The sequence below is a fragment of the Jaculus jaculus genome, chromosome 1 (assembly GCF_020740685.1).
Source record: "Jaculus jaculus isolate mJacJac1 chromosome 1, mJacJac1.mat.Y.cur, whole genome shotgun sequence".
Lineage (NCBI taxonomy): Eukaryota > Metazoa > Chordata > Mammalia > Rodentia > Dipodidae > Jaculus > Jaculus jaculus.
In genome coordinates, this window is record NC_059102.1 from 38546192 (window position 1) to 38570076 (window position 23885).

The 23885-nt window shown below is 44.0% G+C and overlaps 1 protein-coding gene across 2 annotated transcripts; it reads left to right on the forward strand.

Moving 5' to 3' along the window:
* Window positions 1-75: 75 nt before the first annotated feature.
* Exosc1 (exosome component 1) lies at window positions 76-13974 on the forward strand. Of its 2 annotated transcripts, XM_004669912.2 has the most exons (8): window positions 76-158; window positions 256-371; window positions 2482-2556; window positions 4192-4280; window positions 5940-5973; window positions 7614-7664; window positions 8198-8282; window positions 13310-13974. In XM_004669912.2, the coding sequence occupies exons 1-8, from the start codon at window positions 80-82 to the stop codon at window positions 13414-13416; spliced, it is 636 nt and encodes a 211-aa protein (XP_004669969.2). In that variant the 5' UTR covers window positions 76-79; the 3' UTR covers window positions 13417-13974. The 2 variants fall into 2 exon arrangements, with proteins under 2 accessions (XP_004669969.2, XP_044997516.1); XM_045141581.1 differs by lacking the exons at window positions 76-158; window positions 256-371; window positions 2482-2556 and having other exon boundaries at window positions 4235-4280; window positions 5940-5980.
* Window positions 13975-23885: the final 9911 nt, after the last annotated feature.

Sequence of the window (23885 nt, forward strand, 5' to 3'; positions counted from 1 at the left end):
GCCTCGGCGGGGGGCGCGTTTGCTGGTCACGTGGCGCGGCTGTCCAATGGGTGAGGTTGTTACTTCGGGCAAATGACCAATGAGAAGTTGGCTTAGTTTACACTCGTGCCTTGAAGCGGCGGCAGTCATGGCTCCGCCGGTGAGGTACTGCATCCCTGGTAAGTGTGGGTGCCCCGCGCCGTCCTCCTTGGGGACCCAGGCGCTGCAGCCCGCAGCCGCGGGGAGCCTGTGGCTCACGCACGTTTTCTTCGGCAGGAGAACGCCTGTGTAACTTGGAGGAGGGCAGCCCGGGCAGCGGCACCTACACGCGGCACGGCTACATCTTCTCGTCGCTGGCTGGCTGCCTGACGAAGACCAGTGAGAATGGCGCGGTGAGGAAGGGGCTTCCCACCTCGGGTTCTTGTCGTCAGGCTGCTGTCGAGTTCTGGTCCTGAGGCACCGGCGCAGGACGCGACTCCAGCGCCTCGTCAGCGGCGCGACCGGGACTCAGCTGTGCGCGCGGCGGCTGCGAGCTTAGACCCCACGCGTCACTGCGTGCGCTCTCGCTTGTGTGTGCTGCTCACGCTCCGGCGTGGGCGGTGGGGAAAGAGCAGATGCAAACCGAGTCAGGATGCAGCTGTCTGAGGGTCGCTAAGACACCAAGCTCTGCCCTGACACACAGCCACAACGTGCATGCCATCTGGAACTGTGTGATTCTTTTAAAAATATTTTTATTTATTAGAGAGAGTGCCAAGGCCTCTAGCCACTGCAAAGGAAATCCAGGTGGATGTGCCCCCTTATGCATCTGGCTTTACTGGGGTACTGGAGAATCGAACCTGGGTCTTTTAAGTTTCCCTTCCCAGGCAAGCACCTTAACCGCTGAGCCACCTCTCGAGCTCCTCAACCTATGTAATTCTTTTTGTTTGTTTGTTTGTTTATCGAGGTAAGGTCCCCCTCTAGCCCACGCTGACCTGGAATTCACTGTGGAGTCTCATGGTGGCCTCAAACTCATGGCGATTCTACCACTGCCACCTGAGTGCTAGGATTAAAAGTGTGCACCTCCAGGCCCAGCTCTTACATTCTGTTGTAATTATTAATGTCCTTCTGGTAGCCTCTCTAATAACACTTACCCACTGGTGTAGGAGATGAGGTTTGGGTGGTAAGATTGTTAAAGTGCTCACAATTTCATTGCTTTACTTCCAAGCACTTGTTTAAGCATGCCACTAAATATTGGTGATGTTAGCTGGGCATTGTGGCGCACGTCTTTAATCCCAGCACTTGCAAGGTAGAGGTAGGTAGGCCATAGTGAGCTCCAGGCCACCCTGAGACTATGTAGTGAATGTCAGGTCAGCCTGGGCTAGAGAGCAAGACCCTACCTCAAAAAATTAAAAATTAAAAAGTATGTATATTGGTGATGTTGTCCCCCACTAGTCTTCCCTAGTGGACTTTTAAGTTCAGTCAGGCATGATGATGGACACCTGTACTCCCAGCTACTCAAGAGACTGAGGTGGGAGAAGCTCTGGATCCAAGGAGTTCGATTAAAACACTAGGCTGGTCTTGTGGAGTACTTTCCTAGCACGCCAAGTGTGAGCCATGGATTTGTTCCCCAGCACCACTCGTCCTTACCTGCACAAGACCTGCACAATATTGAGAGTATCAACATTCTGTCACCTAGGCTAGAGGAGAACAGGAAAGAAAAGGACCGAAGTAGAAGAGTGACTAGATAGAAAGAAGAAGGGTTCCATGGAAGGGGGATGAGGGAAGGGAAACAAAAGGTAATGGGGTCTGGAGAGATTACTCAGCAGTTAAAGCCACTTACTTGCAAAGCCTGACTACCCAAGGTAGATTCCCATTGCCCATGTAGAGCCAGGTACACAAAGTGGCACATGCAGCTGAAGTTCCTTTGCAGTGACAAGAGGGTGTCGACAAACCCATTCTTTCCCCCCTTCACCCCCCACTTGTGCATAAAAATATTTAAAAGACAGTAATGTGAGAGGATTATTATTAAAAGACTTCATATACATGTATAAAATTATCATAATCTCTAGCATTTTCATGGATTGTGTGTAATGCTGACCTCTGGAGATAGTGATCAGCCAAATATACTTGGTTTTTACTATGAGAATGCACAGACACAAATCATAGACAAACTCTGAGATTTGTGTTAGTTGGAAATAAGACTGCTACCAGAGAATATTGTGTAGAGAATATATACTAGACTACCATGTCACATTTAAGCTGGAACTTCAAAAAATAAACGTGTGGCACACCTTTAATCCCAGCACTTGGGAGGCAAAGGTAGAAAGATCACCGAGAGTTTGAGGCCACCCTGAGACTGCATAGTGAATTTCAGGTCAGCCTGAGCTAGAGTGAAACCCTACCTCAAAAAAAGGAAAAAAAAAAAAGAATCCATTTGCCCCAAGATAATTCTGTATTATTCTCATGTCACAATTACCTCTTCCCAAGGCTTAATAGAGCATTCATTGTGTATTGTGTTCATAGCTTCCTGTGATATCTGTGATGAGAGAAACAGAGTCCCGATTACTTCCAGATGTGGGGGCTATTGTCACCTGTAAGGTAAGTAGTTCCTAATCTTCATGTTTAGGATACCATTCTCCAGCTACAGTAATGGATGTCACTATATATGGCTTTTGAATTTTGAATTCGAGAGTATTAAAGGTCTGGGGAGATGGCTTAGTATGTAAAGTGCTCGGCATGCAAACGTAGAGTCCTGAGCTTAGATCCCCAATACCTATGTAAAAGCCAGATGCTGTAATCCCAGAGTTGGGGTAGGGGTGAGGATATAATTTGTAAGGCTTGCTGGCTCCGTGTTCAGAGACTCTCAAAAATTAAGATGAAGCCCGGCATGGTGACACACACCTTTAATCCCAGGACTCGGGAGGCAGAGGTAGGAGGATCACCATAAATTCAAGGCCACCCTGAGACTACAGAGTGAATTCCAGATCAGCTCTGGGCTAAAGTGAGAACCTACCATAAAAAAAAAGAAAAGAAAAGAAAACAAGGCTAGAGAGATGGCTTAGCGGTTAAGGCACTTGTTTGCAAAACCAAAGGACCCTGGATCGATTCCCCAGGACCCACCCACATAAGCCAGATGCACAAGGTGGCACATGGGTCTGGAGTTTGTTTACAATGGCTGGAGGCCCTGGCATGTCCATCGGTGGTGCACGCCTTTAATCCCAGCACTCGGGAGGCAGAGGTAGAAGGATCACCTTGAGTTCGAGGCCACCCTGAGACTACATAGTGAATTCCAGATCAGCCTGGAATAGAATGAGACCCTACCGCGAAAAGTAGAAAAATAGACATGGGGATTGGTAGTAAATGTAGACCTTTAACCGAGCTTACTAAAATGTCTTATTACATATACATAGAAGTTTAGCCCATTAAATCCCATGTAAACGTAAATCTACATTTCAGCTACTACCTAGTATTCAAAGCATTGCTTCTGCAGCTATTTACAGAATAACATATATTTTTGGAGTAATCTATAGACAAGAATAAAGTTAGGTATAACAGTACATGTCTGTCATCCTAGCACTTGGAGGCTGGTGGAGACAGGAGGTCTATGTAGCCCAGACTGGCTTTGAACTTGAGCTCCTCCTGTCTCAGCCTCCTGATAGTTTCTGTGATGAAAGAAGTTTTCTAGGTCTGGGGATGTAGTTGAGGGGCAGATCCTGACATAATCAAGGTCCTTGGTTCCATTACCAGTAGTCCCTCCCTTCTAAAAATAAAAAAAAAATCACATAGTAACCAATATGGTACCTGACCACTAATTAGTCCTTGAATTGTGGCTAGTGTGATCATGAAAATCTTTTTTTTTTTTTTTTTTTTGTTAAGATAAGGTTTTACTCTGAAACCTAGGCTGGCCTTGAACTGGCAATTCTTTTGTTTTGACCTCGCAAGTGCCAGGGTTCCAGGTGTGAGTCAGCATGCCTGACTGGGAATGAATTTTTTTTTTTATTCCCAAGGCAAGAGTCTCCCTCTTACATACTTTTTTTGAGACAGAGTTGCCTTGCTAAGTTGTTAAGGCTGGCTTTGAACTTACTGTGTAACCCAAGTTGACCTCAAATTTGAGACCCTGCTTTTCAACCTCTAGTAGCTTGGTTTACAGACACTTGCTACCAAGCCTGGCTTAAAATTCCTAGTTTTCTTGGACTAACAGCTGCTAATTCTGATCCTTTCTCTGTTCTGCAGGTCTCTAGCATCAATTCACGTTTTGCCAAAGTACACATACTCTATGTGGGGTCCACACCACTTAAAAACTCTTTTCGAGGAACTATCCGGTAAGAAGTATCCTTGGCTTTCACTGGAAAGAGGCAAGGATAGTAAGGGACACTGGAATTTTTTAGAGTAATTACAGTTCCTATTTTTGCCTACTTGGGTCTCTTCTTTGTGCCTTGACTGTTCCCCATAGTATCCTGAGAACTGTTCTCTAGGCCAAGTCAAAATGAAATTGTGGGCTGGAGAGAAGCCTTAGCATTTAAGGCATTTGCCTGCAAAGCCAAAGAACCTCGGTTCAATTCCCCAGGGCCCACATAAGCCAGATGCACAAGGTGGCACATGCGTCTGGAGTTTGTTTGCAGTGGCTGGAGTCCCTAGTGCGCCTATTCATTGATTCATATATATCCTCCCTCTGTCTGTCTGTCTGTCTGTCTCTCTCTCTCTCTCTCTCTCTTTCTCTCTTTCTCTCTCTCTCTCTCTTTCTTTTTCTGTGTGTGTGTGTGTGTGTGTGTGTGTGTGTGTGTGTGTGTGTGTGTGGCTCAAATAAATCAATAAAATTAAAAATAAAAAAAGAAGGTCTGAAAGGAAAAAAGCCAAAAGGGGGGTCTGTACAAAGCCCTAGGTTCAAGCTGGGTGTGGTGGCACACACTTTTAATCCCAGCACTCGGGAGACAGAGGTAGGATTGCCGTGAGTTTGAGGCCAGCCTGAGACTCCGTAGTGAATTCCAGGTCAGCATGGGCTAGAGTGAGATACTGCCTCGAAAAACCAAAAAAAAAAAAAAAAAAAAAATCCCTAGGTTCAATCTCCAGCACCACACAAACTGAGCATGGAGGTGCTTACCTGTAAGCCTAGCACTCTAGAGCTGGGGGCAAGGAGGATCTGAAGTTCAAGGTCATCCTTGGCTATGTAGCAAGTTTGAGACCCACCTGGACTACATGAGACCCTGTCTCAAAGGTGTCAGCAACTAGGAGGCCAGGGAGATCTGCCCTTCGATGTCAGATCACATTATCTCTTCAGTTCCTGCCCACCTCCTGCCTTCAAGCCTCTGAATAAAATGATTTGACCACAAGAGGAAAAAACAGAAGGAAAAGGAGGGAAGGAGGGAAAAAGGAAAGGGAAGGGGAGAATCAAACCAAATTAGGAGACATTTTAAGAAGTAACTTTTTATTCTTGTATATGATACAGATTAAACCCAAAGGTTGTAAGACATTGAAAAAGGTTCTCAAGTTCTCCTAGGGCAAAGGCCCTCATCCTTTCCTGTCAGATCTCAGCTGCTTTTTTTAAAAATATTTATTTATTTGCAGGCAGAGAGAGAGAGACAGATAGGGAATGGGCGTGCCAGGGCCTCTAGAGCCACTGCAAACGAACTCCAGATGCATGTGCCCCTTGTGCATTTGGCTTACATAGGTCCTGGGGAATCAAACCTGGGTCCTTTGGTTTTTCAGGCAAACGCCTTAACCACTAAGCCACCTCTCCAGCCCCTCAGCTGCCTTTCCCTAGTCAGGTATGATGCTCTTCATCTGTGCGGTCCAAGAAAAGGAAATGGTTGTCCTCCTATGCATGCTAAGGATTCCTGGAGAATAGCTGGGAACCCAAAGTACAGCTTGTTCTGTCTGCTCTTCTTGATCTTTCCTAAGAGCCAGCAGAATAATTTTTTCTCAAACTTTATTAGTCTTTCTGCTAATTTTTTTCTTTTTCTTTTTTTTTTTTTTCTCAATAGCAAGGAAGATGTTCGAGCAACTGAAAAAGATAAGGTTGTTGGTTGGTTTGGGTGTTTTTTCCCTGGCTTTAGGAAACACTTTATTGTTTGTTTGATTGATTGTTTTTGAAGCAAGGTTTCTACCCTGGCTGATCCAGAACTCACTCTGTAGCCCCAGGCTGCCCTCAAACAACCTCAGCCTTCCAAGAAAGGCATATGCCACCATGTCCACTAGGAAACACCTTTTTTTTCTGAGGTAGGGTCTCACTGTACTCCAGGCTGACCTGGAATTCACTATGTAACCTCAGGGTGGCCTTGAATTCACAGGGATCCTCTTTCCTCTGCCTCCCCAGTGCTGGGATTAAAGGCATGCAACACCATGTCCAGCTGGAAACACTTTTTAAAAATTATTATCCCAAATTTTAGAGATCCATGGGAATGTAGTCTCAGGAAGCTTTATACGTTTCCTCCTATAACATGCAATTCACTTGACTATCCTTTTTCTCACTGTAAGTTTTGCCATTCAGTTTTCCAGAAGAGATAGATGGCTGTTGTTATTACTAAGATCATTAATATTGTTGCTGTTTTAAGAGACAAGATCTCACTATGTAGACCAAGCCTGACTTCAAACTTGTGATTCTCCCTCCTTCACCCAGTGGGTGCTGGTTTCTGGGCATACACCACTGCACCTGGCCATTCTGCGCCTTTGAAGCTGGTAATTTATTCATTGCTCATCCCTCAAGTGCTGGGTGCTCTTTCAGAGCCAACTGTAGTACTTTTGGTTTCTTTGAGGTAGGGCCTCACACTAGCCTAAGCTGACCTGGCACTCCTTCTGTAATTCTCCTATCTCTGCCTCTGGAGTGCTGGGGTTAAAGACATGTGCCACCACACCCAGCTGTAAATCAGATTTAGTTATAATGATGATATAGGAACAATATAAGTTTTAGGGCTGGAGAGATGGCTTAGCAATTAAGTTGCTGCTTGCAAAGCCTAAGGACCCAGGTTCAATACCCCAGTACCCAAGTAAGCCAGATGCACAAGGTGGCACATGCATCTGGAGTTTCTTCGCAGTAGCTGGAGACCCTGGTGCACCCATTCTCTATATATATCTGCCTATTTCTCTGTCTCTTTCTCATATAATAGATAAATAAAGTTTTTAAAAAAATTATCTGAGCTGGGTGTGGTGGCGCATGCCTTTAATCCTAGCACTCGGGAGGCAGAAGTAGGAGGATTGCAGTGAGTTCAAGGCCACACTGAGACTGCATAGTGAGTTCCAGGTCAGCCTGAACTAGAGTGACACACACCGTTAATCCCAGCACTTGGGAGGCAGAGGTAGGAGGATCAAGGCTACCCTGAGATTACAGGGTGAATTCCAGGTCAGCCTGGGCTAGAGCAAAACCCTATCTTGAGAAACCAAAAAGAAAAAAGAAAGTAGTCTGCTTACAGTTGTGCATGGTGGTCCACACCTATAATCCTAGCACTCAGGAGATTTAGGTAGGAAAAGAACCATGAGTTTGTGGACAGCCTGGCCTACAGAATGAGTTCCAGGTCACCCTGGGGTAGAGTAAGACCATATCTAAAATATAAATTTTATATATATATGGTTTTACTGTGTTGGGGGGAATTAGTTTCTTACAGACCTAGACTAGAACTTTCACTTTCATAAGTGGTTTTTTTGTTTGTTTTTTTTTTCAGGTTGAAATTTACAAGAGTTTCCGACCAGGTGACATTGTTTTGGCCAAAGTGGTATCCTTTATTCTCTCAGACTTCTAATTCCTTGTCAAATGAAGACATGGAGCAGCAAGTCTTAGGGCACACTCTTGTAATCCCAGAACAGGAAGAGACAGGATGACCAGGAATTTAAGATCATCCTCTACTGGTGCTGGAGAGGTGGCTCAGTTGGTAAAACATTTACCACACACACGCATAAGGACATGAGTTTTTATCTCCAGCACCCATGTAAATTCTGGACATGATGGTGCATTCCTGTAATCCTACCACTTGGAAATGGAGACAGGAAAATCCCTGAGCTAGCTAGCTAGCTAGCCTAGCCAAATTCATGAGCTTCGGGTTCAGTGATAGACCGTCTCAGTAAATATGGTGGAGAGTGATTGAGGACCTCTGGCCTTCACATGCATATACACACACAGGCATGCATGTCATCCTTGACTACATGGTGAGATCTAGGCCAGCTCTGGCTACATAAGACCTTGTGTCAGAACTGGAGGAGGGGGCAGTACAAAATCTCTAATTTTCCTTCACCACTGTTCTATCACTAGATCTCCCTAGGTGATGCGCAGTCCAATTATCTGCTGACCACTGCTGAAAATGAGCTAGGAGTGGTGGTGGCCCACAGTGAGTCAGGTGAGCGGGTCTTGCTTCCATGTGTGCTCTTTTCCCTGGCTCCTATGGTTTAGGACTAATGCAGTTTTCTTCCTAGCTTTCCCGTTGTTTTGGAGTAATAAGGATGTACACATGTTCAAGTAATGTAGCAGAGCAAGATTTTGGTCGGTGGTGGGCAGCGGATACCCTGGTGGGTCCCCTAACAGCCCCCAGTGCTAGGGATGTAGCTCAGCAGTAGAACACTTATTTAGCATGCATGTGGCACCAGGAAACAAGGTTGTTGTTGTTGTTTTTTGTTTTTTCTTTTTTTTTTAATTTGAGAGAGAGGCTGAGAGAATGGGCACACCATGGCCTCTAGTCACTGCAAATAAACTCCAGATGCATGTGCCTTTTGTGCATCTGGCTTACATGGGTCCTGGGAAATTGAACTGGGGTCCTTAGGCTTCGCAGGCAAATCCCTTAACCACTAGGTCATTTCCCCAGCCTAAATTCTTTTTCTTTTTAAAATTTTATTAGGAAGATTGAGCACACCAGGGCCTCTAGCCACTGTGAATGAACTCCAGACACATGTGCCACTTCGTAGGTACTAGGGAGTCAAACCTGGGTCCTTGGGCTTCACAGGCATTGCTAAGCCATCTCTCCAGCCCAACAAATTATTTTCAACCCAAGATTATAACATGTTGGGGATTTAGCTCAGTGATTGAGTGATTGCACAGCAAGCACAAGGCCCTGAGTTCTATCCCCAGCAACAGGAAACAGAAACAAACAAGACCAGGCATGATGGTGCAAGCCTTTAATCCCAACACTTGAGAGGCAAAGGTGGGTGTATCACTGTGAATTCTAGGTAAGCCTGGGACTACAGAATAAGTTCCAGGTCTGCCTGGGCTAGAGTGAGATCTTACCTCAAAAAACAAAAACAATCCAAGATTATATCATCTCGAGATGTTATAGCTGTCCTAGTTTGTAAATGTATTCTGACTTGACTGACCAATGATGAACTCTCATCTCAGAACATATCCCCATCATCAATAACACATGGTTAAAGATTTCCCTAAGTCTAAGAATATGAACTCTGCATCAATGAATAAAAAGGTTTTGGAATGAACCACGTGTTTTTTGTTTTAAACGTTTTGAGAGAGGCAGAGAGAGAGAAAGAGAATTGCCGGGCGTGGTGGCGCACACCTTTAATCCCAGCACTCGGGAGGCAGAGGTAGGAGGATTGCTGTGAGTTCGAGGCCACCCTGAGACTCCATAGTGAATTCCAGGTCAGCCTGGACTAGAGTGAGACCCTACCTCGAAAAACCAAAAAAAAAGAGAATGGGCACGCCAGGGCTTCCAGCCACTGCAAATGAACTCCAGACACATGCACCCCCTTGTGCATCTGGCTAACGTGGGTCCTGGAGAATCAAGCCTTGAACCAGTGTCCTTAGGCTTCACAGGCAAGCGTGTAACTGCTAAGCCATCTCTCCAGCCCAACAACATGGGTTTTCTTGTTTTTCTAAAAAAAAAAAAAAAATTATTTTAGAGTATAGCTGTCACAGCAAGGCTGACAAACTGCACCAGGGTGATGGTGATAGAAACTGAGGACGGTCAAAACATAACAAAGGGTTTGAGAGATGGCTTAGTGGTTAAGGCATTTGCCTGCAAAGCCTAAGGACACAGGTTTCATTCCCCAGTACCCACGTAAAGCCAGATGCACAAGGTGGCACACATGTCTGGAGTTCATCTTGAGGGTCTAGAGGCTGTGGCATGCCCATTCTCTTTCCTCCTTTCTCTCAAATATGTAAAATATTTTAAAAAATAAAAGCCAGATATGGTGGAACACACCTTTAATCCTAGCACTTGGGAGGATTACTGTCAGTTCGAGGCCACCCTGAGAAGACGTAGTGAGTTCTAGGCCAGTCTAGGGCTAGAGTGAGACCCTATCTCAGAAAAACAAACAACTTTTTTTCTAATGAAAAAGCTGGCAGTATGGATTTACACTTAAGTTGCTTGCTTGCAAAGCTTTCTGGCCCAGGTTCAATACCCCATTCACCCACATAAAGCTAGATGTATGCCTTTGCAGCAGCAAGAGCGCCTGCAACCCCTGCTCCCCCACTCGTGCAGAGTTAAAAAACAAAACAAAACAAAAAACCCACAACAACAAAAAACAAAATTGCTTCAATAAAAAGCTTAAGGTGCCGGGCGTGGTGGCGCACGCCTTTAATCCCAGCCCTCGGGAGGCAGAGGTAGGAGGATCTCTGAGAGTTCGAGGCCACCCTGAGACTCCATAGTGAATTCCAGGTTAGCCTGGGCTAGAGTGAGACCCTACCTTGAAAAAAAAAAAAAAAAAACCTGTGTGTGTGTGTGTGTGTGTGTGTGTGTGTGTGTGTGTTTAAAAAAAAAAAAAAAAAGCTTAAGGTACTGAAAAAAGTATTCATAGTGACCACTAGATGATAGAAAGACCTTCCACATTCTTGGATTGGCAAAATATTGTGAAAATGGCTGTTATCCAAAGTAATAATATACAGATTCAATGTAATCACCATCAAAATGCTAGTGACACTCTTCACAGAGTCAGAAAAAAGCAATCCAAAAATTCATATGGAAACATACAAGACCACGCGTAGCCAAAGCAACCCTAAGGAGCAAGAGCACAGCTGGAGGAGTCCTCATCCTCTCCTCACGTTACCTTACAGAGCTGGAATACGGAGGCCATGGTACCGGCAAACAATTCAAAGTTGGTCAGAGACCTTGATTTAAAACAGGCTGACCTGGAATTTACTATGTAGTCTCAGGGTGGTCTCAAACTCACAGTGACCCTCTTACTTTAGCTGGGTGTGCCAGGGCCTTCAGCCGCCATGAGCAAACTCCAGATGCATGTGCCCCCTTGTGTACATGTGCAAAATTGCACACTTGTGTCACTGTGTCTGGCTACACAGGACCTGGAGATTTGAACATGAGTTCTTAGGCTTCCCAGGCAAGCACCTTAATCACTAAACCATCTCTCCAGCCCAGTTTTTTTGTTTCGTTTTAATATTTTGTATATTTGAGAGAAAGAATTGGGGGGGGAGAGAATGGCCATGCCACAGCCTCTAGGCCCTGAAAATGAACTCTAGAAACTTGTGCCACCTTGTGCATCTGGCTTTACGTGGAACCTGTGTCCTTAGGCTTTGCAGGCAAGCGCCTTAACCACTAAGCCCTCTCTCAAGCCCTTTGGTATGTTTTGACCGTCCTCAGTTTCTATCACCATCACCCTGGTGCAGTTTGTCAGCCTTGCTGTGAGAGCTATTTATTTTAGATAAACAAGAAATAAAATCCATGTTGTTCATTCCAAAATCTTTATTCATTGATGCATAGAGTTCTCCATATTTGATTTAGGGAAATCTTTTAGCCATGTGTTGTTGATGACGGGAATATGTTCTGAGATGAGAGTTCATCATTGGTCAGACAGGGTACGCTTACAAACTAGGACAGCTATAACATCTCAAGGTGACATAATCTTGGATTTTGTTGTTGCTGTTTTTTATTTATTTTTTTTAATATTTTTTTGTTGTTGTTCATTTTTATATATTTATTTATTTATTTGAGAGTGACAGACACAGGGAGAAAGACAGATAGAGGGAGAGAGAGAGAATGGGCGCGCCAGGGCTTCCAGCCACTGCAAACAAACTCCAGATGCGTGCGCCCCCTTGTGCATCTGGCTAACGTGGGACCTGGGGAACCGAGCCTCGAACCGGGGTCCTTAGGCTTCACAGGTAAGCGCTTAACCGCTAAGCCATCTCTCCAGCCCCTGTTTTTTATTTTTTGAGGTAAGACCTCGCTCTAGCCCAGGCAGACCTGGAACTTACTCTGTAGTCCCAGGCTGACCTCAAATTCACAGTGACACTCCCACCTTTGCCTCCCAAGTGCTGGGATTAAAGGCTTGCACCACCATGCCTGATCTTGTTTGTTTTTGTTTCCTGTTGCTGGGCATAGAACTCGGGGCCTTGTGCTTGCTTTGCAATCACTCAACTTACGACAATCCTCCTACCTCTGTCTCCCGAGTGCTGGGATTTAAGGCATGCACCACCATGCCCGGCCTCTCGTCTTTTTTTATGTGAAATGAAATTCACTATATTAAGCGGGGCATGGTGGCACACGCCTTTAATCCCAGCACTTGGGAGGCAGGGGTAGGATCGCTGTGAGTTTGAGGCCACCCTGGTACTACATAGTGAATTCCAGGTCAGCCTGGGCCAGAAAGAGACCCTACCCTGAAAAAAACAAAAAAGAAAGAAAGAAGGAAAAGAAAAGAAAGAAAGAAATGAAGTTCACTAATTAAAGTTTTTTTCCTGGGCTGGAGAGATGGCTTAACGGTTAAGTGCTTGCCTGTGAAGCCTAAGGACCCCAGTTCAAGGCTCGATTCCCCAGGACCCACGTTAGCCAGATGCACAAGGGGCACACACGTCTGGAGTTCGTTTGAAGTGGCTAGAGGCCCTAGCGTGCCCATTTTCTCTCTCTCTCCCCCCCTTTTCCCTCTGCCTGTCGTCCTCAAATAAATAAATAAATAAAAATGATAAACAAAGCTTTTTTTCTGCCTTCAGTGTTAGGGATTGAACCCAAAGCTTTGAATGTGTTAACTGTGGTAGTTTCCTTGTTGCTGTGACAAAGCACCCAACCAAAATCAACTGATGGAAGGAAAAGTTTTGTTTTCTTGTTTACAGCCTTGATGAGAAGCCATGATGATGGGAAAACATGGCATGAGCAGAGGCTGGAATCACCTCTGCTGTAGTGTATAGAAAACAGCAGCAGGAGAGTGAGCTGAACTCTGGCAAGGGGAATCTGGGTATATCACCCCTAAGGCCACCCCCAATTCCCATCTCCTGTAGTAAGACTCCACCTCCCAAATTGCCATCAGCTAGGGACCAAGCATTCAGAACACAAGTTTATGGGGAATATTTGATCCAAACCACCACACTAAGCAAGCATACTGCCAATGAGTTATATTCCCACACTAGTCTAAAAGCTAAAGATCGCAGGAGAATATTTAGTCACACCACCAACACTGGCTTATGGCTTTTTCCTTCTAGGTGTCCAAATGGTTCCTATCAGCTGGTGTGAGATGCAGTGCCCTAAGACCCACACTAAAGAATTCCGGAAAGTGGCCCGAGTGCAGCCAGAATTCTTACAGACTTAAGAAGCACACTTTACCCCAAGGAAGGGGTTAGCTGTTCCAAGAGTACATTTATGAAGATAACATCAAGATGCTGTGTTCTTTATTCACATATGTGGGATCAGTTGCCTCTTGAAAAATCTGCCAGAAATTTACTCTTTCAAGAGCCAGGCTTGGTGGCACAAATTTATAATCCCACCACTTGTGAGGTTGAGACAAATTTCACAATTTCAAGACCGATTTGTGCTATATATTAAGACCCTGTCTCAATAAAGCAAAGGGGAAAAAGAAAAGGATTTTACTCTGAGAATTTTTTCTTGTGAACCTTTTGGTGAATTTCATTCTCTCAACAGATGAAGCTTCAGGCTGGGGAAATGGCTTAATGGTTAAAAGTACTTGGTTGCAAAGCCTGCAGCCCAGGTTCAATACCCCAATAGCCATGAAAAAACAGATGCACAGAGACGCACACATCTGGAGTGTGTGGTTTTTGTTTTGTTTTTTTGCAGTGGCAAGAGGCCTTGGCATGCCCAAAGGACTAGAGAGATTGCTCAGCAGTTAAGGTGCTTGCCTGCAAAGCCTAAGTACCTGAGTTCAGTGCCCCAGTACCCAAATAAAGCCAGATGCACAAAGTGGCACATGCATCTGGAATTCGTCTGCAGTGGCTGGAAGTCCTGGCACACATGTACTCTATCTGCCTCTTTCTTACTCTCTCAAATAAATGAATAAGAGATGAAGCTTCTCTTTTAGTTTTGTTTTGTTTTGTTTTTCCAGGCAGGGTCTCACTCTCGCCCAGGCTGACCTGGGATTCACTATGTAGTCTCAGGGTGGCCTCAAACTCATGTGGATCCTCCTACCTCTGCCTCCCAAGTGCTGGGGTTAAAGGCATGTGCCACCACGCCAGGTTGAAGCTTCTCTTTTAGAAGCACCAATAAGCAAAGCAATGTAATATTGAAAATAGCCTATTCCTGCTGATGACAGTCTTTTTAAGTTTATTTACGTTAATGTTGTAGCCAGGAAAACATTTTCACTAAAAGGATTTTATGGTTTCTGTTGTCTTGAGCAAGAAAAGGCATTAAAGTGTCATGACTTTTAGATCATGGTTTTCTGAGGTTTGTAAAATTATTTGTGTATGTTCACATGTGTGTGCATGTGTGGTCTTGTGTGGATGAAGGAGCACGCACCATGATGTGTGTGTGGAGGTTGGAGAACAACTTTTGGGTTGGGCCTGTCCCCTGCATTTGAAGCTCATTTAAGGCTGTCCTCAAGTTTCCAGGAAGTCCTCATCTCTGCGTCCCATCTCACCATCAGCATCAGATTGCGGGGATTACAGAAGTCTACTGCACCTTTAGTGGGGTCTGGCGATCAAACTCTGGTACTGCAGCTTGAGTGGTGAGCTCATTATCTACTCAGCTCCCAAGATGAGGGTTATGTTGTTATTGTTTTGATTTTTTGGTGTGTTTATGTCTGGACACTGCAAACCGGAGATAAACCCTTTCCTTCCACAGGCTGGCTGGGTGTTTTATCCCAGCAAAGAGAAAGTAGCTGATAGATCAGGCTTGTGCAACAAGCACTTGAAACCACTACTACTACCCAACCCTAGATCAGGGGTCACTAGCTGACCACAAACCTTTATCATCAGTCTCTTGTGTTCTAAGTGCTTCTGCATCCAAGGTGCCAAGCACTGGGTCCTGTACTTTATATAAACCCCTATACTTACTCACATACATTATGTTTTAGTGAAAACTAGGATAGATAGGGTGATTCAAATAACATGTGAATAATTCTGAAAAGTATTTAGTAAAAATAGTATTGCCGACATAGCATCCCAGGAAACATTCATTGAATCTGAATTGAGCCAGGCATAGTTGCACATGCCATTAATCCCAGCACTCAGGAGGCAGAAGTAGGAAGATCACTGTGAGTTTGAGGCATGCCCGATTTACACAAGGGGATAGGGCAAATGTGTATGGGTATACTGGGGCTTCTTGCCATTATAAATTTCAGGTAGATGCACCACTTTAAAAAAAAAAAAAAAAAAAGATGGGTTTAGCAGTCAAGGCACTTGCATGTGAAGCCTAGGAACCTAGGTTCAACTCCCCAGTACCCATGTGGAACCAGATGCACAAGGTGACACATGCATCTGGAGTTCATGTTCGGTGGTTAGAGGCCCTGATGCACCCATCTATTTCTCTCTCTCTCAAATAAATAAATGGCAGGAGCAGACAGCCAGCATCACATCTCTACATCAGCAGGGAGGAAGTAGAAAGTGCAAATGCACCAAACGAGACTAGACTATAAATCTCCAGTGTTGGTCCACTGGTGACACACTTCCTCTAGCAAGGCTTCACCTCCCAAAGGGTCCACAACCTTCCCAGACAGCACCAACTGAAGATCAAGCATTCAAACACATGAGTCCATGGAAGACATTCCACATTCAAACCACCACACACAGGAAGCACTTTATCCACACATCCAGCTCCCCATCCCTTTAATTAAAATCTTTACTGAACTGGGTGTGGTGGCACACACCTTTAATCCCAGCACTTGGGAGGCAGAGGTAGGAGGATTGCTGTGAGTTCAAGGCCACCGTGAGACTAGTGAATTCCAGGTCACTATGCGGTAAAGTGAGAACCTACCTCAAAAAAAACAAAAAAAAAAAAATCTTTACTGAGGGCTGGGGAAATGGTTCAGCACTTAAATTCTCTTGCTTGCAAAGCATAGTGGCCCAGGTTCAATTCCCCCACACCCAAGTAAAGCCCGATGAAAAGTGGTCCATGTGTCTGGCATTTGTGTGCAACAGCAAGAGACCCTGATGTACACACACACCATGCAAAGAGATCAAAATTTTATTGAAGGTAGACATGGTAGTGTACACCTTTAATCCCAGCCCTTGGGAGACAGAGGTGTTGGGAGCTGCAGCTGCTCTTTGACCTTGGGAGCTAAGAATGTCCTTCTGCCCCTGACAACCTAAGACAGGCACAGTCGCTTCTTTTAATAAATAAAGAAGGGGGAGATGTCGGGAGCTGCAGGGGAGCTGCAGCTGCTCTTTGACTTCAGGAGCTACAGGTGGTCTTTAATCTCTTAACACAAAGGCCTTATCCTACAGCCTAGGTGAGAAGGCAGCCCAGGTGAGATGATGCCAGCTACAAAGGGATCATTTAAATAAGGCATAGGCACCTGAGTTCTGTCTTCTGTATATAAGCTTGTGTCTGCCTGAATACATTTGAGCTTTGACCATAACTTGTCTCGGCTCCATTCCTTGTGTTCTTGTCTCAGATTCATTCCCACTCCCCCCTTCGGAGTCTGTTTCTACCGTCGTGTTGCAGGCCGGCCCCACAGGTAAGAGGGGCACAATGAGTTCAAGGCCACCCTGACTCTACATAGTGAATTTCAGGTCAGCCTGGGCTACAGTGAAACTCTACCTTGAAACACACACACACACAAAAATTCTTTAGCCTAGTGTTGTGGTGCATACCAGTAATCCCAGTACTATGTAAACCAAGTTAGAAAGATCACAAGGTTAAGGTCAACCTGGGCTAAAACAGCAAAACTATCTCAAAAATAAATGAATAGAATTTAGTTTGACTGTTTTTATTTATGGTGCTGAGTCAAACCAAACCCTTACACACTTAGCACATGTTCTCTATGTCCCTAGCATTTACAAAGCCCTGAGTTCCATCTCTAGCACTGAAAATAATAGATTCCTTGTACCTTAGGAGCCCAGTTTCCCACACTGTTGACATTTAACAAAATTATAATATATTGGGCTGGAGATTTAGGCCACTTGGGGGGGGGGGGTGTTGGAGCTTGTTGCCAGCCATGGTGCATTCCTATAATCCCAGCACTTGGAAGTAAACCAGAGACAGGGAATCAAGATGTTGAAGGTTGCCAGGAGTATGGCACATGGCTTTAACCCCAGCACTTAGGAGACAGAGGTAGGAGGATTACTGTAGTTTCAGGCCACCCTGAGACTACATACTGAATTCCAGATCAGCCTGGGCTATGATGAAACCCTACCTCAAAAAAAAAAAAAAAAAAAAAAAAAAAGAGGCTGGAAAGACGGCTTAGTGGTTAAAGACCTTAATGTCAGACCTGAAACTCTGAAACTGCTAGAGGAAAAAATAGGGGAAACCCTTCAACATATTGTTCTTGGCAAAGACTTTCTTAATATAACCCCAATTGCTCAGGCAATAAAGCCACAGATTAACCTCTGGGACCTCATGAAATTACAAAGATTTTGTACAGCAAAGGACACTGTGAATAAAGCAAAGAGGCAATCTAAAGAATGGGAAAACATCTTTGCCAGCTATACATCTGATAGAGCATTAACATCTAGGATATACATAGAACTCAAAAAATTAAATAAGAAATCAAACAAGCCAATTAAAAAATGGGCTATGGAACTAAATAGAGAGTTCTCAAAAGAAGAAATACGAATGGCATATAAACATCTAAAAAAAATATTCTACATCCCTAGTCATCAGGGAAATGCAGATTAAAACTACGTTGAGATTCCATCTCACTCCTATCAGATTGGCTACCATCATGAAAACAAATGACCATAAATACTGGTGAGAATGTGGAAAAAGAGGAACCCTTCTACACTGTTGGTAGGTATGCAATCTGGTCCAGCCATTGTGGGAATCAGTGTGGAGGTTCCTAAAACAGCTAAAGATTGATCTACCATATGACCTAGCTATAGCACTCCTAGACATATATCCTAAGGACACATCTCATTTCCTTAGAAGTACGTGCTCAACCATGTTTATTGCTGCTCAATTCACAATAGCTGGGAAATGGAACCAGCCTAGATGTCCCTCAATTGATGAATGGATGATGAAAATACGGCACCTTTATACAATGGAGTTCTACTCAGCAGTAAAAAAAGAAAAAAATGAAGTTATGACATTTACAGGAAAATGGATGGATCTGGAAAGGATTATACTAAGTGAGGTAACCAGGCCCAGAAAGCCAAGTGTCACATGTTCTCTCTCATACATGCATCCTAGCTACAGATGACTGGGCTTCTGTGTAAGAAGGAAAAAAACTCAGTAGCAGAGGCCAGTAAGCTAGAAAAGAGATAGAAAGGGAAGAGAAAGGAAGGGAGGAGGGTACTTAGTAGGATGATATTGTATATATGTAACTAGAAGAATAGATTAATGGGGGTGAAATGGCCCAAAATGAGGTCTAGGGAAGAGATTGAGTAAAGGAGAAAGGTGGAGGGACAGCTAATCAAACTCTAAGAGGATATAAATAAATCATATGTAATCCTACTTTTTTGGACAATGGAACACTCAGGAGCTGTAGATTGTGGCTAGAAAATTTTCAGTGCCAGGGATGGGATATCTTCCAGTGAGTTGTTGGCTGGGGAGGTCCCTGATGCCCCCAAAATGTTATAGGCCATTGGTTTCCCTCCAGGAATAGATGGTAAGACCCTATGGCTGAAGACTCCATATACTTGGGCTGTAAGGACACTGAGAAATCCTGCTGGATCCAACCTGATAACCTCCTCCATGCAGACCAGCTGATAGAAAGCTGGAAGAAGCCATTCTGCATACAGTTCAATGGGAGAAAGAGAAATCATCCGTGAAGATACTCAACAGTGGACACTTCAAGCCTTATATTTGGCCAGCCAGGCCAAATGACCCAATGGGTACAATAGTGGCACAGCTGTTATGGGGGAAACCAACTGCCGTCTAATTGGACTGGAGGCTCACTCCATGGGAGGGAATACATCTCTGATACTGAAAACTTAAAACAGGGGTAGTCATGAGCCCTAGGGGTGTAACATCTGCTGCTGTCTGGCTAAATGTATATACTATGCTCATCAAACTGCCCAGTAAGCACTTCTGTTAATGTTCACACCCTTATATTAATGCTACTCTCACTTTTGGTTGAGAATCTTCTCTTTTCAGATGGCAGTGACCTTGGGATGACTCAGAAGGTATCATGGTGATGGAAGGAAATGACCGCAGTGCTCAGTATTGCAATATCTGTATCACACCTTCCGAGGCTCAGGGTCTAATGTGGAAGAGGTGGCAGAAAGAATGTAACAGCCAAAGGAAGGACAGAACTCCATACAACATGCTCCCTCCAGACACAAAATGGCCTGGATATCCATGGCCTCACAGTGCCTGACACTACCTGCATAAGACCATCATAAGAGGAGGAAAAGATCATGACATCAAAAGTAAAAGAGACTGATTGAGATGGGGAGGGGTTATGATGGAGAGTGGAGTTTCAAAGGGGAAAGTGAGGGGAGGGAAGGTATTACCATGGGGTATTTTTTATAATCATGGAAGTTGTTAATAAAAAATTTTCAAAGAAAGAAAGAAAAAGTTGGGCTGAAAAGGTGGGTTAATGGTTAAGGCAGTTGCCTGCAAAGCCAAAGCACCTCAGTTCAATTCTCCAGGACCCACATAAGCCAGATGCACAAGGTGGCGCATGCAGCTGGAGTTCTTTGCAGTGGCTGGAATCCTTGGGGCTCCAATTCTTTTTTTTTTGGTGTGTGTATTTTTTTATTGATAACTTCCATACTTACAGACAACAAACCATAATAATTCCATCCCCCCCCCTTTTTGAGGTAGATTTTTAAAAATTTTTATTACCATTTTCCATGATTATAAAAAAATCTCAGGCTGGAGAGATGGCTTAGCGGTTAAGCGCTTGCCTGTGAAGCCTAAGGACCCCGGTTCGAGGCTCGGTTCCCCAGGTCCCACGTTAGCCAGATGCACAAGGGGGCGCACGTGTCTGGAGTTCGTTTGCAGAGGCTGGAAGCCCTGGCACGCCCATTCTCTCTCTCTCCCTCTATCTGTCTTTCTCTCTCTGTCTGTCGCTCTCAAATAAATAAATAAAAATTTTTTTAAAAATCTCATGGTAATTCCTCCCTCCCCCCCCCCCACTTTCCCCTTTGAACCAATTCCTTTTTTCTCTCTCTCCTTCTCTTCCTCTGCCTCATTCTCTCTCTCAAATAAATAAATAATTATACATATAGATAGAGAGAAAGTTGAAGCTACAAGGGAGTTCAAAGCTAACCTGAACAACTTAAGACCCTATCTTATTTATTTGAAAGAACAAGAAAGAGAAAGGCAGATAGAGAGAATGGGCATGCCAAGGCCTCCAGCCACTGCAAACACACTTCAGACACAAACACCACTATGTGCACCTGGCTTTACGGGAATATTGGGGAATCAAACTTTGGTTCTTTGGCTTTGCCAGCAAGCACCTTAACCACTAAGCAAACGTATACAGCCCCCTAAGGCCCTATTTTTATTTTAATTTTTATTTATTTATTTGAAAGAGAAAAAGAGGCAGATAGAGAATGGGCGCTCCAGGGCCTCTAGCCACTACAAATGAACTCCAGATGCATGTGCCACTTAGTGCATCTGGCTTAAGTGGGATCTGGAAAGTCAAACATGGGTCCTTGGGCTTCACAGAAAAGGCAAACACCTTAACCACTAAGCCATCTCTCCAGTCCCAAGACCCTATCTTAAGACAGAAATAATCAGAATAATGGCATTGATACTCAGCTATTTGTTTTTCTCTGAGGTTCTTCAATCTGAATTGCATGATTTCATAGAATCGTGATGAGATGCATAAAAGTGCTCAGAATGTGCTTACATGTCATTATATTTATTATATATCTGATTGTCTTCTATCAGTTATCTGCCAAATACCTGGACTTATTCTAGATACTTGTGTTTTTTGTTTGTTTGTTTGTTTTTATTTGAGAGACAGACATAGACAGAATGGGTGATCCAGGACCTCCAGCCACTGCAAATGAGCTCCAGATGCATGTGCCACCTATTGCATCTGGCTCATATGGGTACTGGGAAATAGAACCTGGGTCTTTAGTTTAGCAGGCAAGTACCTTAACCGCTAAGCTATTGCTCCAGCCCAATACTTGTTTTTCGTTGTTTTAAATTTTTTATTTGCAGACCAGCCATGGTGGCACACACCTTTAAATCTCAGCATTTGGGAGGCCGAGTTAAGAGGACTGCCATGAGTTCAAGGCCACCCTGGGACTACAGAGTGAATTCCAGGTCAGCCTGGGCTAAAACAAGACTCTACCTCAAAAAGAAAAAAAAAAGAAGAAAAATTTTATTTGTACTTTGCACATATACACATATTCACCAGTATCTTTTGCCACTTCCACATGTACATGCCACTTTTTTTCCTCAATTTTTATTAACATTTTCCATGATTATAAAAAGTATCCCATGGTAATACCCTTCCTTCCCCTCACCCACACTTTCCCCTTTGAAATGCCATTCTCCATCATATCCCCTCCTCATCTCAATCAGTGTCTCTTTTATTTTGATGTCATGTCTTTTCCTCCTCTTATGATGGTAGTGTAGGTAGTGTCAGGCACTATGAGGTCATGGATATCTAGGCCATTTTATAAACGTCTGGAGGGAGCACATTTTACGGAGTCCTACCTTTCCTTTGGCTCTTACATTCTTTCCGCCACCTCTTCCGCATTAGACCCTGAGCCTTGGAAAATGTGATCAAGATGTTACTCAGTACTCCAGTCACTTCTTTCCAGCTCTATGATACCTTCTGAGTCATCTCAAAGTCACTGCCATCTGAAAAGAGAAGATTCTCTACCCAAAGTGAGACTAGAATTAATATAAGGGTATAAATATTAAGAGAAGTGCTTACTGGGCAGTTTAATAAGCATAGTATATATATTTTTCCAGACATCAGCAGATGTTACACCCCTAGGGCTCATGACTACCCCTGTTTTAAGTTTTCAGTATCAGGGGTGTGTTTCTACATGCCACTTTTTTGTTGTTGTTTTTGTTTTTGTTTTTCGAGGTATAGGGTCTCACTCTGGCTCAGGCTGACATGGAATTCACTATGTAGTCCCAGGGTGGCCTCGAACTCATGGCGATCCTCCTACCTCTGCCTCCTGAGTGTTGGGATTAAAGGCATGCGCCACCACACCCGGCTACATGCCACTTTTTAAAAGTGATCTTAAAAAATAAGAAAGAAAGAAAGAAAGAAAGAAAGAAAGAAAGAAAGAAAGAAAGAAAGAAAGAAAGAAAGAAAGAAAGAAAGAGTAAAAGTGATCTTATTTTTTCTTTGAGGTAGGGTCTCATTCTAACCTAGGCAGACCTAGAACTCCCTTCTTTAGGCCAGGCTTGCCTCAAGCTCAGTGGTCAACCTCCCTTAGCCTCCCAAATGCTGGGGTTAAAGGTATGGGCTACCATGCCCAGCTTTTTTTTTTTTTTTTAAGTGTCCATCTGTATATAGATGCTGGGGAATTGAAACTGAGCCAGCAAGCAGTCTTTGTAAGCAAGCACCTTTAACCGCTGAACCATCCACCCAGACCCTTATTTTATGAGGCAGGATCCGTATGTAGGCTTGTCTCAACCTTTATAGCCTAGGTGTCCTTAAATTCATGATCCTTCTACCTCAGTTTTCTAAATGCTAAGACTACTATAGGCATGTACCACCACTCTTGGTTTAGACTAGACATTTCTTTCTTTTTGAGGCAGGATCTAACTCTAGTCTAACCTGGCCTTGAACTCACAGCACCCTTCCACCTCAGCCTCCCAAGTGTTGGGATTTTGGGTGTGAGGCACCACTCCTGGCTACACTAGACATTTTAATGTAGTGTGTTTAATCAGTCCCCTGTTGATAGGTATAACTGGTTGTTCTGTTACAGAGAATATAGCCAAGAAAGCTCTGTATCTTTATACATGTCTGTGCTGGGACTAACGTCCTGTGCCACCATGAGTGATTAAAAAAAAAAAAATCAGGGAGGTAATATGATGGAGAATGGATTTTCAAAGGAGAAAGTTGGGGGGGGGGGGAATTAACATGGGATTTTTTTTATAAACATGGAAAATGCCAATAAAAAATAAAAAATAAATAAAAATTAAAAAAAATTTAAATGCATTTGTAGTAGGTTATGGGTGGTGATGGACGAAGTGTGAATAAAGGAATGAAAATGAAATAATAAAAAAGAGAAAAGAAAACAACAGAAAAATTTAATGGGCTGGAGAGATGGCTTAGCAGCTAAGGTACCTGCCTATGAAGCCTAAGGACCTAGGTTTGACACCCTAGAGCCCACGTAAACCAGATGCACATGGTGGCACATGCATCTGGACTTTGTATGCAGTGGCTGGAGGCCCTGGCGCACCCTTTCTCTCTCTTGCTCTCAAATAAATAAATAAAATTTTAAATTAAAATTAAAACTTTAAAGCCAGGCGTGGTGGCGCACACCTTTAATCCCAGCACTCGGGAGGCAGAGGTAGGAGGATCGCCGTGAGTTCAAGGCCACCCTGAGACTACAGAGTTTATTCCAGGTCAGCCTGGACCACAGTGAGACCCTACCTCGAAAAACAAAAAAAATAAATAAAATTAAAACCTTAATCCCAGCACTTGGGAGGCAGAGGTAGGAGGATCGCTGTGATTTCAAGACCACCCTGAGACTCCATAGAGAATTCCAGGTCAGCCTGGGCTAGAGTGAGACCCTACCTTGAAAA

What these genes read in the sequence shown, in the direction of transcription:
- Exosc1 (XM_004669912.2), top strand. Translation starts at nt 80, where the DNA reads ATGAGAAGTTGGCTTAGTTTACACTCGTGCCTTGAAGCGGCGGCAGTC. An exon ending in ACATTGTTTTGGCCAAAGTG is followed by an intron (nt 7,665 to 8,197) that starts GTATCCTTTATT and finishes TTCTATCACTAG; the next exon opens with ATCTCCCTAGGTGATGCGCA. An exon ending in GGTGGCCCACAGTGAGTCAG is followed by an intron (nt 8,283 to 13,309) that starts GTGAGCGGGTCT and finishes TTTTCCTTCTAG; the next exon opens with GTGTCCAAATGGTTCCTATC.